This window comes from Neolamprologus multifasciatus, chromosome 18 (genome assembly GCF_963576455.1).
Source record: "Neolamprologus multifasciatus chromosome 18, fNeoMul1.2, whole genome shotgun sequence".
NCBI classification, from domain to species: domain Eukaryota; kingdom Metazoa; phylum Chordata; class Actinopteri; order Cichliformes; family Cichlidae; genus Neolamprologus; species Neolamprologus multifasciatus.
In genome coordinates, this window is record NC_140456.1 from 10,402,176 (window position 1) to 10,414,398 (window position 12,223).

The following is a 12,223-nucleotide window of genomic DNA, read 5'->3' on the forward strand; positions in this document are numbered from 1 at the left end:
TATTCCCCGGCCTCATGAATTTTCACTTTTCTGAGTTTCTACGTGGGGTAAAATTAACTTATATGAATTTAAAATGACAATCTGGATCAAAAGCTGGAAAGCTGTTCGTGTTCATTACAGGGCTGCAATTATAAAAGTAAGCCATAGTAAGAATATCTCTGCACTGAATTTTGTTTCCTCCCTTAAAGAAAGCCATTTAAATTCAAAAGTACAGTAAGCGAGCACCATGGAGTATGATTTATGCCAGTTTTTGTTGCAGATGAGTGAAAATCCGTGACTGCTAAAATTACTATTATCATTCCTGGGAATGATTGACAACACAAAGGCTCACTGACAGGCAAGCAGCTGGAAATCCGGAGTTTCCATGGAAATTGGACAACCTGTCAGACACACAGTCTCCAAACAGCGTTCGTGTGCTTGTGTGTAAATCATTAAATTTAGCAGGCTGCCACATGGGGCCAATGTCGACGCTGTTCCACTTCTAAAGACAATGAGCAGATGGGTGTGCGCTCACTGGTGAATACCTACTCTGCTCGTCTTTTGAAGAACCTGTGTGACATATTCAGAGCACCGTGCCTGACTCTTCAGCCTGAAATCTCTCAGCCTTTTTGGAGATGGCTGCTCCAATATTGTCCTGTCACTGGTTTCTCCCCACCAAGTGAGGTGTGAAGGTAGATAGACACTGATCTTTATTAGCATTGGGGAAATCATAATGGCAGCAGAGTCAAGCGCTACACTCAAAGGCTGACTATATTCAATTCCACAGAGTGCCTAAGTGGGATGGAGAGGACGTGGAGTCATTTTGAAGTGGATTAAGATCAAATGCATCCATCTGAGATACAGTTGCTTTGTTTTGGCAAACGGGGACATCTCAGGGCTGCTCTGCCACCCTGGTATACACTGATTGTAGATGGAGACTTGGGCCCAGGTGCTTTTCTTTTGAAACACAATACTGAGTGAAAGAGAACTGAATTTGAAAACCTCCCTGGTTGTTTGAAATGTTTCCAGTAAAGGGAAAAAAGGAAGACGGAGCAGGGTTGCAAGTCAACTCAAGCAGCACTGATTTCAAGGATGTATTTGTGGCATAAATATGCTTAGATTATCAGCTCTGCCAGGCATACCTTCAAGGTTTGGAACAGTAAAAGCAGATTGGGTGCCTTTAAATAGTATTACTCTGTAACACCATTTAAGAGTAATTAAGGAAGCTCAATATCTTCTCAAAAAAGAACCAAATCAGGCAGTTAAAGATGTAAATTTATTCCTTTGATTCAGTGTTTCATGTTTAATCAGGGCATCAAAAATCTTCCAGTTCAGGATATAAAAATGTTCCTGTGCTCTCTGACGGTGGAGCAGGAGGAATAAGATTACAGGAACTAGAAAATAGGGAAGGAAAAGGAAATAAGAAGAAGTGTTGCATAAATAATGTATAAGAAAAGGTACAATGTGGCTGACGCAGCAGCTGCATTCCAAAACATATGGTTTCATTTCCAACTCCATCTATTTTCTACTTTAGCTGCAAGGAAGAGTGGCAGTGGACACGCAATGGGTGGGTTTAATCCATATGCTCCGAGCATCACTCACCTCCCTCCAACAATAAGCCTAATGTAGAGTGGTTATACAAGACCAGAAGGGGAGAGAGTACTTCTATGCTGAGGCATGTTTTCCTCTTTTTACTCCGTGTGGGACGGCCGGTGGCTTACTAGGTTATCACTCACTTATCGCTGCCCTAGCACGGGACGCAGAATGGCTGGGGAAATGGCTGTCCATCACCCAGAATACAATCAGCAGAGTACAAGGCTGGGGAGCTAATGGATGTTTCCACAGGGAGGGCAATTTAGTGAATGGGTAAAGTGGATGGGTCCATCACGAGAGATGGGATTATGTGCGATTGTTATCCTTCACAAGTGTGATATGACGGTCAAAGGGTGTAATGTATCTGGACAGGAGAGACATTAAATACTGATCTCTCTACAGCCCACTCACAGCCAATCAGCCAGCCCTCGTTTCACAATTTCTTTTTCTGACCGAGCAGACATTCTGTGTAGCACTTAAACAAAAAGGCTGCTGCTAAAATATGCAGAGCAACGCGCTCCCAAAAATAAATTAAATTCTTATCTGCAGACTCAGTTTAGTGCATTTTTAACCGAAAACAGTGCAGTTGTGGAATGGCTCGACAAAAACAGAACATCTGACACAAACACACAAAGAAAAATAAATGTTCAAGTCTTTGCAAAACAAAACCCATAAAATTCTTGTAAAATGGCTGTGTGATGCAGTTGTCCTTTTTTATATAAAACATTTAACGCAGAGCACAAATGTTTACATCTATGAGCTCGGGTCATTTCAAAGTAAAAGAGGAAAAAAAAAGGCACCAAGAATCACTCAGTTTCCAAACAAGCAGCAGATGTCATTCCAAACAATTCGGTTTCATTTCCAGGAATATAAGCCTGTCACAAACCGCTCCTTCCCTCAAATATCACGGGTCTGCAGCTTTACATCCAGCGGTGTAAACACAGGAGGCTCAGAAGATGTGTTTGAGATGCTTGATGCCGTAGGTCTTGAAAAACACCAGGAGGATTAAAGTCCACAGGCCCAGGATGAAGCCATCAGGAGGGTGCCAGTCTTTCTGCTTTGGTTTCTGAATCGCAGGAGGGGTGAGGCAGGTAAGGTAAGGTGGGGGGTGGGGGGAGGGAAAGCAGAGGGGAGCGGGGTGAGATTGCAGGTTAGTAATAGTGTGTATATTTCTCCTGTTGAGGCCACCGCTGATTGTTCTGTCATTCACGCAGGCAGGCAGGCGCAGAATTGCACGCACACACTCGCTTTATCTCTTCACGCACTTTATGTACACGATCTGCCGTCTCACACACTCAAACACGCAAAGGTTCGCACAAAAAAAGCAGGTGGTAAAGCTCATCAGTACACCTCCCCAGTCTTGTGTTTGTCCCATTCACTGCCACATCATCACTTTGTGTATGATTATACTTTTAAATCTCGCTCGTATTAAACATGCATCTCACAAGGAGCACATTTATATGCTAATGTGGCTGCAATATTCTGCAGGGAGATGAGATTTAACCTCTAAAAAATCTTCCTAACTCCACTGCTGGCGACAAAGCTATAGATGGGCTGCGAGGATGCACTTAAGAGATTTCTGTTATCCCTCCCTATACAAGCTGTCATTATCCAGTCGGGAAATCACCAGTCAGACAAGGCATTCCCTAAAGCCAAAACCTGAAAACTTGGCAAAGCGGATGAACACACAGCAGAGTGCTCAAAGTCCGACTGAGCCACAAGCTGTACACACAACAGTAGGACGACATATAGTACTATAAAGCAGCTCCGAAAGTGCTTAGGAGATCTGTGTCTGTGCAGCTTTCCTCAGTACTACTCCAGTATCCAGTACATCTACTCCTTCTGATACACATCAATATTGGCTTGGCACACACACCCACTTGCACATACTGCAGTAGAAGCCAGAGCTGAGCTGACAGCAGACTGACAGGCCCTAGGGGATTAGACACTGGGGTGAAAGCCTAGTCCAAAGTCATTATTACCCACAACCTCACAGCCAGCGTACAGGCAAAAGACAAGTTTTAAAGTTAACTACAACGGACCCTGTAAATCAAGTGAAACCAATAGCAATCTATAATCCTCACACAGGATTTGCTGATATTTCTGCATATTGTTTTGATCTTATGTATTTACAGAGTGATTCATGCTGAGTCACTCTCATCCATGCAATTGTTTTTCTAATTGTATTTTCAGTAAAAGTTTACATGCACCCAGAACAGCAGTGGGAAACTACGTTATCATTTATTCCTCATCACAGAGGAACCATTTCGAAGCTCTATGATGCTATTCTGTCTTTTAGTAACCACTCTAATGTTAAGCTTAAGTGTACGTGGGAAGGAGAACTAGGAATTCAAATACATGAGGAGTCTTGGGAACAGGCTATAGCGAGGGTACGATCTTCCACCTCCTGTGCTCGTCTTGGACTTATTCAATTTAAGGTCATACACAGGGTGCATTTCTCCAAGTCTAGACTTTCTGAATTGTATCCAGAAGTGGAAAATAAATGTGATAAATGCCATGGTTCTCCTTGTCACCTTAGCCACATGTTTTTTCTATGTCCTGAGCTACAAGGTTTCTGGACAGGGTATTTTGCTATTATGTCAACTGTTCTTGGGGTAACTCTTCGTCCTTGTCCTCTGATTGCTGTATTTGGGATTCCTGTTCGCTCACTTACACTTGATTCCACACAAAAGGATATTATAGCCTTCACATCCCTATTAGCCAGACGTCTAATATTGTTGCATTGGAAGTCTGTTAAGTATCCTACTATTACCCGGTGGCTTAAAGATGTCATGTTTTTTTTAAAACTTGAAAAAATTAAATATACGTTGAGAGGTTGCACAGCCAAATTTTTTCACAAGTGGCAACCCTTTATCTCTTATTTTGCTAGTCTAGAGGTATTGCCTGTTTAAATGTACTTCTGTTACTGTTATATTCCTCTAATATGTTTGATGGTTGTGTTGATCTGTGTGGGACGGGGGGGGGGGAGGGGTCTTTCTTTTAGAATGCGTTGTTTTTTTCATATATATATATATATATATAAGTTTATTTACTTAGAAAAATGAAGAAAGGTTGATTGTATTTCGGTAACTGCAAGTACTGTTGTTTTCTTTTTTCAATAAAAATATTTTCCAAAAAAAAAAAAAAAAAGTTTACATGCACAAAGTAGTGACGCATCTGGAAAGCCTGGCTATTTTTCCCATGAATATACCAACAACCCAAAGAACAGTGGAGATTTAGCACTCAGTGAGATGTGGCATGTAATGTCTGCTCATATCTGTCCTCTTTTTTTTTTTGCTTACTCTTTCATCAGATATTTTTACCAGCTGCAATAGTGTAGCTGGTATTGTTTTCATCTTCTGAGTCAGCCTGTCCGTCTGTGTGTGCATCACCATGCAAATGTGGTCCTGGAAGCACCTACTTTTGTAGGTTCTTTTAGCACATATTTACGTCTGGCAGATTTTGTGATAAAGCAAAAACTGCAAGATAGTAATGGAACTTTATAGCTGTGTAGTTGAGACTAAAATGAAGACTGAAGTTTAAAGATGGCTGTGGTTAGAGATACGAGTCCAGACTAGTCCTTAAAAAACGTATTAGTGCATCTCAAAAAAACCTAAATATTGTGATTCTGTAATTTATTTCACATGAGGTAAACTGATATATTCCAAGTGAAATATTTAAAGACTTTGTTTATTTTATTTTAGTTTGTTTACTTGTTTATTTATTCCTGCAGATAAATAAAAAATGATTTACAATGTCCACAATCTGAAAAGTATACTCAAGTATACTTTGTATACTCAACACTTTGTGTTGGGGCTCATTTAGTGTGAATTATGACGATCAGGTTGTGGCACTGTTGAGGTGTTATTGAAGCCAGGGTTGCTTTGATGGTAGCCTTCATCTCTATTTTTGCGTCTTTCTCATTTTCCTCTTGACAAATCGGGTCAAGCAAAGTGACCATCCCACCAAACACAGTAATAGCATGGTCAGCAAACCATTTAGTACTAGTTTTGGCACTGTTGACAGGTGCTCAGCCCTGCTGGTAGAGGAAATCGCCAACTCCATAAAGTCTGGCAACAATTCAGAGCACGAAGCACTCTAAAATCTCCTAGTAGATGGCTGTGTTCACTTTGGACTTGATAAAACACAAAGGATCAGCCACCACCAACACCAGCAGATGACATGTTGCCCCAAATCATCACAGAAACTTCACACTGGACTTCAAACACCTAGCCTTTCCACTCTTCCTCCAGAGTCCAGGACCTTATTTCCAAATGAAATGCTAAATTTACTTTCATCTGAACAACAGTCCAGTTCTTTTTCTCCTTAGCCAACCTAAGACGCTTCTGAAGTTGCCTCTGGTTCAGAAGTGGCTCGATATCAGACATATTTGACAGATTTATCCCCCCTTTTTTTGCGTCTTGGCTCCACTACCTCAGTCCAGCAGTCCTTATGATTGTGGTTGCATGTACTAAACTAGTTAGAGAAATGCACATATTTGTAATGTTTAAATAGTAATTTACTCCAACTTATAATTAAATATGTTAATAATTTCAGATAGTATAAAACAAATCTAATATCTGTATTAACTAAAGGGCTCTAAAGATCTAGAAAAACTGTTTGGGATCACTGGGTATTATTATAAAATCAGAGTATACAGTGTAATGAGTTAATGATGATGCAGATAGAATATTTATTTCATCTAATCCTGTTGACTGACTGGCAGCGTTTCCGTTTTGAAAGTCTTAAGTTGCTTTGAAAATACACTCAAGTAGGCAATGTTATATTCTGCTGAATTTCCCTTCATATAAGCAGTGAGGACTGCTGATTTGGCATAAGAAGAGTGGAATCCTCTGATGTATTTGTGTGTATGTGTATATTAGAGGATAGGAAAGAGTTCTGTACTGTTTGCTGAATATATGCAGTATCTGAAAGAACCACCTGCCAAGCACCAAATGCTGTCTTTGGCATCTAAAACCTCAAACACTGGCTGAAATTGTATGATTCAAATAACTCTGTTACATTAAGATTTGGGTGGGTTTTTTTGCTTGCTAATTACTCTACACTTTGTCCATCAGCCAATTAAATCAAAACTAAACAATGGCTCCATCTCAGTCTTTTCAACGGCCAACTTAATGCTCCTGTTATATAAAGTAGGCTTATTTCATTTTGTGAAGACAGGGTGATGATGATGAAATTGACCCAATGATTATTACAGTGATCCACAGACACGCGCACACACAAAACACCTGATTCTATTCATGGATTATTACATGTTTCTTAGAATAACGAATGTTAATTGCTTTGCCTGGTGAAAATGACTCGAACTTCTTATTAGTTTAAAAGCTTTTGGTAAGTGAGGCGAAAACCTAATTTCAGGAAACGTGTGTGGCTGCGTTCTCGTGCCTCATTGCAGCGTACGTCTTCTCAAGGCTGTCGTTTCAATAGAAAGTTCAGGTTACGTGACAACGCTGCCAATTTCTTATGTAGAAAGACCGAGGACAGCAGTAAAAATTGGATTACGTCTGAGCCAAAATTTATTTAACAGCTCAATCAAGTCAAATCAATAGAGCTCCACTGCCATCCAGAATGCTAAAGCAGAGGCGTTTGAAGCACACAACTAAGCTTTAGGGTATTTGTGGACAGATCAAGGCTTGAGGTCCAAGGTAAAGACCTTCCCTTTTCAAGCATCATTTGTACAGCACACACTGGCCAGAATATTCCGATTGTATTCACTTTAACCACACGCTAGTTTTGGAAGCAAGGTGGGCCTGGGAACGAGCAAATGAATATCTGTTAAAATATTCATTTTAACATCAAAAACAAACATGATAATAATTTTTTTTTTTTAAAGGAGGCATCAGTCACACCAAGTGCATTTACATGAACATAGGTATAATGTTAGGTGCTTCTGTGGAACGTCCATCTCCCACAGCCAGTACTTTTCCTACATACAGTACATACTGTATCCACTAGCGTTCAGCACTCCAAGAGAAATATCCTTTTGTGTGCTCTTGAAGGGGCATATGAAAGGAATAAACCGCCATTTGCAACCACAGCAGATGAGGCAGAAGGCTGGAGCTGGAAAGTGAGGTTACGTCCTGTGGAGGTGGGCTGCACAGGCTTCTTAACCATCGAAGGCCACTGAATGAGGTGGGTAACAGAGGGCTTAGATGGTTGGTCAAAGAGCTTTCCATTGTTGATGGAAAATGCAGTCACTATGGAAGGAGCCGAAGGCAGTGGTGTGGGCATCCAAATGACCAGTGGGCAGAAAGCAACATAGCGTCAACTCTGATCAGACTGATCCGACTGCCTCGGCGGCGTACACAACTGGTGTGCTGCAATGGTGGAAACATCACCATATGATAAGCAGCAAACTCACCCCACCTAGAAGGCTTCTCTAACCCACTCAGGGCAAGTGCTGTGTTTCACTGACAAGGATTGTAACATCTAGTTCTATGAATAAATTAAAGTGAGCAGAGAAGAAAATGAAGCTGAAAAGAGACATGTTTTCAGCATCTGAATCGTGCTTTTTTTTGAGATACTGACTAAACTTAGGGAAGCTTCTCAGATGACTGATTTTGGTCTTGTTTTGTCTGACATCAGACATAACAGGCATCACAGTGGGTGTTTCATCCAAAAATAGCCCGGAGTTAAAGGCCTTGAAGACTTTCTCACTTTCTTATCAACACTATTTACTGACAAAGTCAGAAACCTTTCATTTGTTTTAAATGAGAGAGATTTACTGAATGAGTCAGATTCTGAGGCCAGCTGTGGGTGTGTGTTTTTTTCATGTTACTAAACAACTGTCCATCAAATATGCTCAAGCTATATCCACCGAGTGCTAATGAAACTGAGAAACACTGGTTTTTCCTGTAAAAGTGTCAAATAAAAAAAACAAACACCTTTTTTCCTCTTAAATTTTATTTAGTCATTTGAAATAAATCCATGACTAGAGTATACAATTCATCTGCCTACACGGGTGACAATAGCTTGGATTTGTGCAGAACCCCAGATTAAGGCATATTTCTTTGGTTCAAGTGCACTTTACCTTACCTGTACATATTCTGTGGCTACAGTGGTTGTACACAAAGTACCTCTGCAATACTATGTGTAGATATAAACACAGCATGAGAGCTACTGGTCAACACCTCTAATCTAATCCTAAGTATTTATACACTTCAAACTCGAACTTCTATTATTATGAGACTAAAAAGATCAGATTAGTCATATATATATTAACAACGTCTTATATTACCAGCATTAACAGACCATCCATTCATCATCTTAAATGTGTATCCAGAATTCGACATCCAGTCATGGTTTACACAGTGGGAGGTTGGAGCCTATGCCAGCTGAATACATCCTTACTAGGGTGTCAACGAGACAGACAACAGTTCACTCTCGCACCTAAATCCTACCTGCAAAGACCTCCACACAGAAAGGCTCTAGCAGGGGGAACCTTTTTAGGCTAACGTCTGCACAATACTGGCCATGTTAACAGACCTCTAACCCAAATCTCTCCAAAATAACTATAAAAAGAATTATGCAGTCATGGTACAGGCTCTGATTTGTCACTGACACTGCAAGCTGAATCCACACTGTTTCAAAAGACCGGTCAAATTTGACCTGTCTGTTCCAGTTCAGTTGAAACAGAGGCATCTCCCCAAATTCAAATTAAATTTGCCAGCATGCTTGAGTCATCTCCCTCCATTTTTTCCTGTCAAATGGACACTGAGCTGCAACAACAGTGATCTCTCCCACTGAGATGCTGACACAATCACGCAAATACTGCTGTGCCCGTTTGAAATGCCGTGGCAAGGTCACTGATTTAGAAACACATCAACAGCCAATTTATATATATGAACACAGAGATTCTGTGAGATTTTTCTGTTTTCATTCTCTATCAGAGGTAAATCTGAATTACTTGACAAAAATAGTTGGGAGTCTCTCAGGGGAGGACACAAAAAGGCTGACAGAAAGACAATGAGACTGGCGGATGAGGCAGAGCGTGGCTGGATATGTTCAAGAGATGAATGGGAGTGTGTGACTGTCAGGGGGCAGTTGACCTCTGTGACAGCTGTTTGTGGATGTGCATGTGCGTCTTAAGACGCAGTCCCTGGGGTGAAGAAGACCAAAGGGAGATGGAGTGACTGTGACAGGAAGCCGCATCAGCACAGCTGGCAGAGAGAAGCATATACGAAGAAGGTGGTAAAGGAAATATTAAAGATATAAGAAGAGGAGAAAAGACCACCACACCATTTGGCTGCAAATAACTGATTACTTAACTTAATATTAAACAATAATGTGGGGGAGATTTTACAAAATAATCAAACAACTAGCTAAATGTTACTTTTACATAAAGTAATCCTTTAAGTATACTTTACATTTTTGTTTTATTCTTGTGTCTAGTAAGTGTACTTAGCGAAACATTTTACATTTGTTACCTCTGTTGTACAAACTATATAATGGAGACTATAAGGATAAGAGGAAAAAAAGATGCACTTGTTAAGAACAATACCAAATACAAACCTCCCAAAGACCGAATAAATATAGCTTTATATCAGCTGACTTACATATACTGTGCTCTGAAAAAGTCTTGAGCTACTTCTTGTTTTCATATGTTGCTTCTAAGAAGCCAGATATTCTTATCATTTTTTTAAAAAGTGCAAAATTTCTCCAAGCTTTTCAATTTGTTTTGGACACTGGACGCTTTTTCACTCATTTTTAGTTCAGTCATTGTGACTAACAAATTTTATAGGTTAGTGTCAAACCACTTAACACTGACTTATAACATTCTTCTATCAAGATTGGAACATGTTGTTGGTCTCAAAGGTACGGTTTTATCTTGGTTTAAATCCTATCTCTCAGAGAGGTCGTTCTCTGTTGCTATGGGGCAACACTCCTCGGCTTCTGCCCCTATTTATTGTGGTGTGCCTCAAGGGTCCGTGCTCGGTCCTGCTCTTTTCTCTTTGTACATGTTGCCGTTGGGATTAATTTTTAGAAAATACAACATCTCCTTTCACTGTTATGCCGATGATATCCAGATTTATTTACCTTTGAAATCCGATGTGACTGCTTCTTTGCAACCTCTGTTCAACTGTTTGCATGAAGTTAAAATTTGGTTATCACATAATTTTCTTACACTGAACGAGAATAAGACCGAAATCATAGTCTTTGGTAGTCACACTCCGCTAGACCAGTTAGCTGATGCCCTAGGCCAGGGGTCTGCAACCTTTTACACCCAAAGAGCCACTTGGACCCGGTTTCCACGCAAAAGAAAACACTAGGAGCCGCAAATACTTTTTGAAATCTAAAATGAAGATAACACTGTATATATTGTTTTTTTACTATTATGCTTTGTGTGAACAACTAAAGTAAGTAAGTAAAGTTTATGTATTAAGCGCTTTTCACAGACAGGCAGTCACAAAGCGCTGTACACAGATATTTAAAAAAAAACAATACAATCAATAGACATTATACACAATGTAAAAGATCAAATGTAAATAATGTAAAGAATATAAAATACGTAGATCAACAAAAGGCTTGTTTGAACAGAAAAGTTTTTAACTGCTTTTTAAAAGAATCCACAGAGCAACTAAGGTGTGTTGCTTATGAAATCCATGAAGTGCTACAGAGAAAATTACATTTTATTTATGTAATTAACACATTTTGAACTCTTAAAGAAATATAACCAAAGGAAAGAAACCCAGCTGAATTAAAATGATCCATGTAGCAAATAAAAACTGTTGTGAGCCGCCACCCTTATATCGCCTTTGGACATTTGGAGCCTTGACCTGACTTTTAAAAAAAATAATTGGAAAAAAAGCTCTATGCTGCTACCAAAAAAAAAAAAAAATAGATAATTGCAAAATATGTATTTTACCACGTGGGGCGTGGTCTGTAGCGCTGCTGCAGGGGAGTCGGACGCACCTGAGCGGCACCACACCTCGCCGCCTTAAAGTCTGTGCTCTCTCTGCTGTTGTGTTGTCGGGCTGTGAGCTGAAAAGCTACAGCCGGCTGTATGCGTACAGCGTGTGTATGTATGCGTGTGAAAAGTGGTCAATAAAGAGATGCTGAAAAGCATGTTCATGGAAACATCGTCGGGTCTGCCGTGATATGTTTACAATAAGACTTATGGTCCCGAACCTCTGCGCACAGCGTCTGCAAATCGGGGCTTTTATCTTTACGCAGGACTGTAAGCTGTCATCTGTGAGGCATGAGCAGTGTTTGATTTTAACATAGTTCACGGTGGAGAACAGCTGCCGACATAATGTGGATCCAAAGATCCATAACTGGCCTACCTGGGGTTGAAAGTCTCGATAAATGCACAGCGTTTCGACGGGTATAGCGGCTTCTGTGAGTGTGGCACTTATTTTGAGCGGTGAAAAAATAATAAGATATAATTTTATTTTTATATTTCAAAATCACAATAATCTTCCAATTTAGAACTACAAGTTAAAAAAAGAACTAAACACAAATAAAATACACTTCAGCTAAATACTTCTAATTTATTTTCCCAAACCACCTGGAGCCGCAGTATAAGGACAAAAGAGCCGCAGGTTGCCGACCCCTGCCCTAGGCCCTCTCGCTAGCTATCTCTCGGCCACTGTAAGAAACCTCGGAGTGTTCCTGGATGGCTCTTTTAAAC

At 40.2% G+C, this 12,223-nt stretch overlaps 1 protein-coding gene across 1 annotated transcript in view; it reads right to left on the reverse strand.

Moving 5' to 3' along the window:
- Window positions 1-1,241: 1,241 nt before the first annotated feature.
- The window catches only part of pigk (phosphatidylinositol glycan anchor biosynthesis, class K), a 39,528-nt gene continuing 28,546 nt past the window's right edge, over window positions 1,242-12,223 (reverse strand). Inside the window, exon 11 of the mRNA XM_085141449.1 lies at window positions 1,242-2,638. Within this exon, the coding sequence (XP_084997575.1) occupies window positions 2,522-2,638 (117 nt within the window). The 3' untranslated portion in view covers window positions 1,242-2,521. The remainder of the gene's footprint in view (window positions 2,639-12,223) is intronic.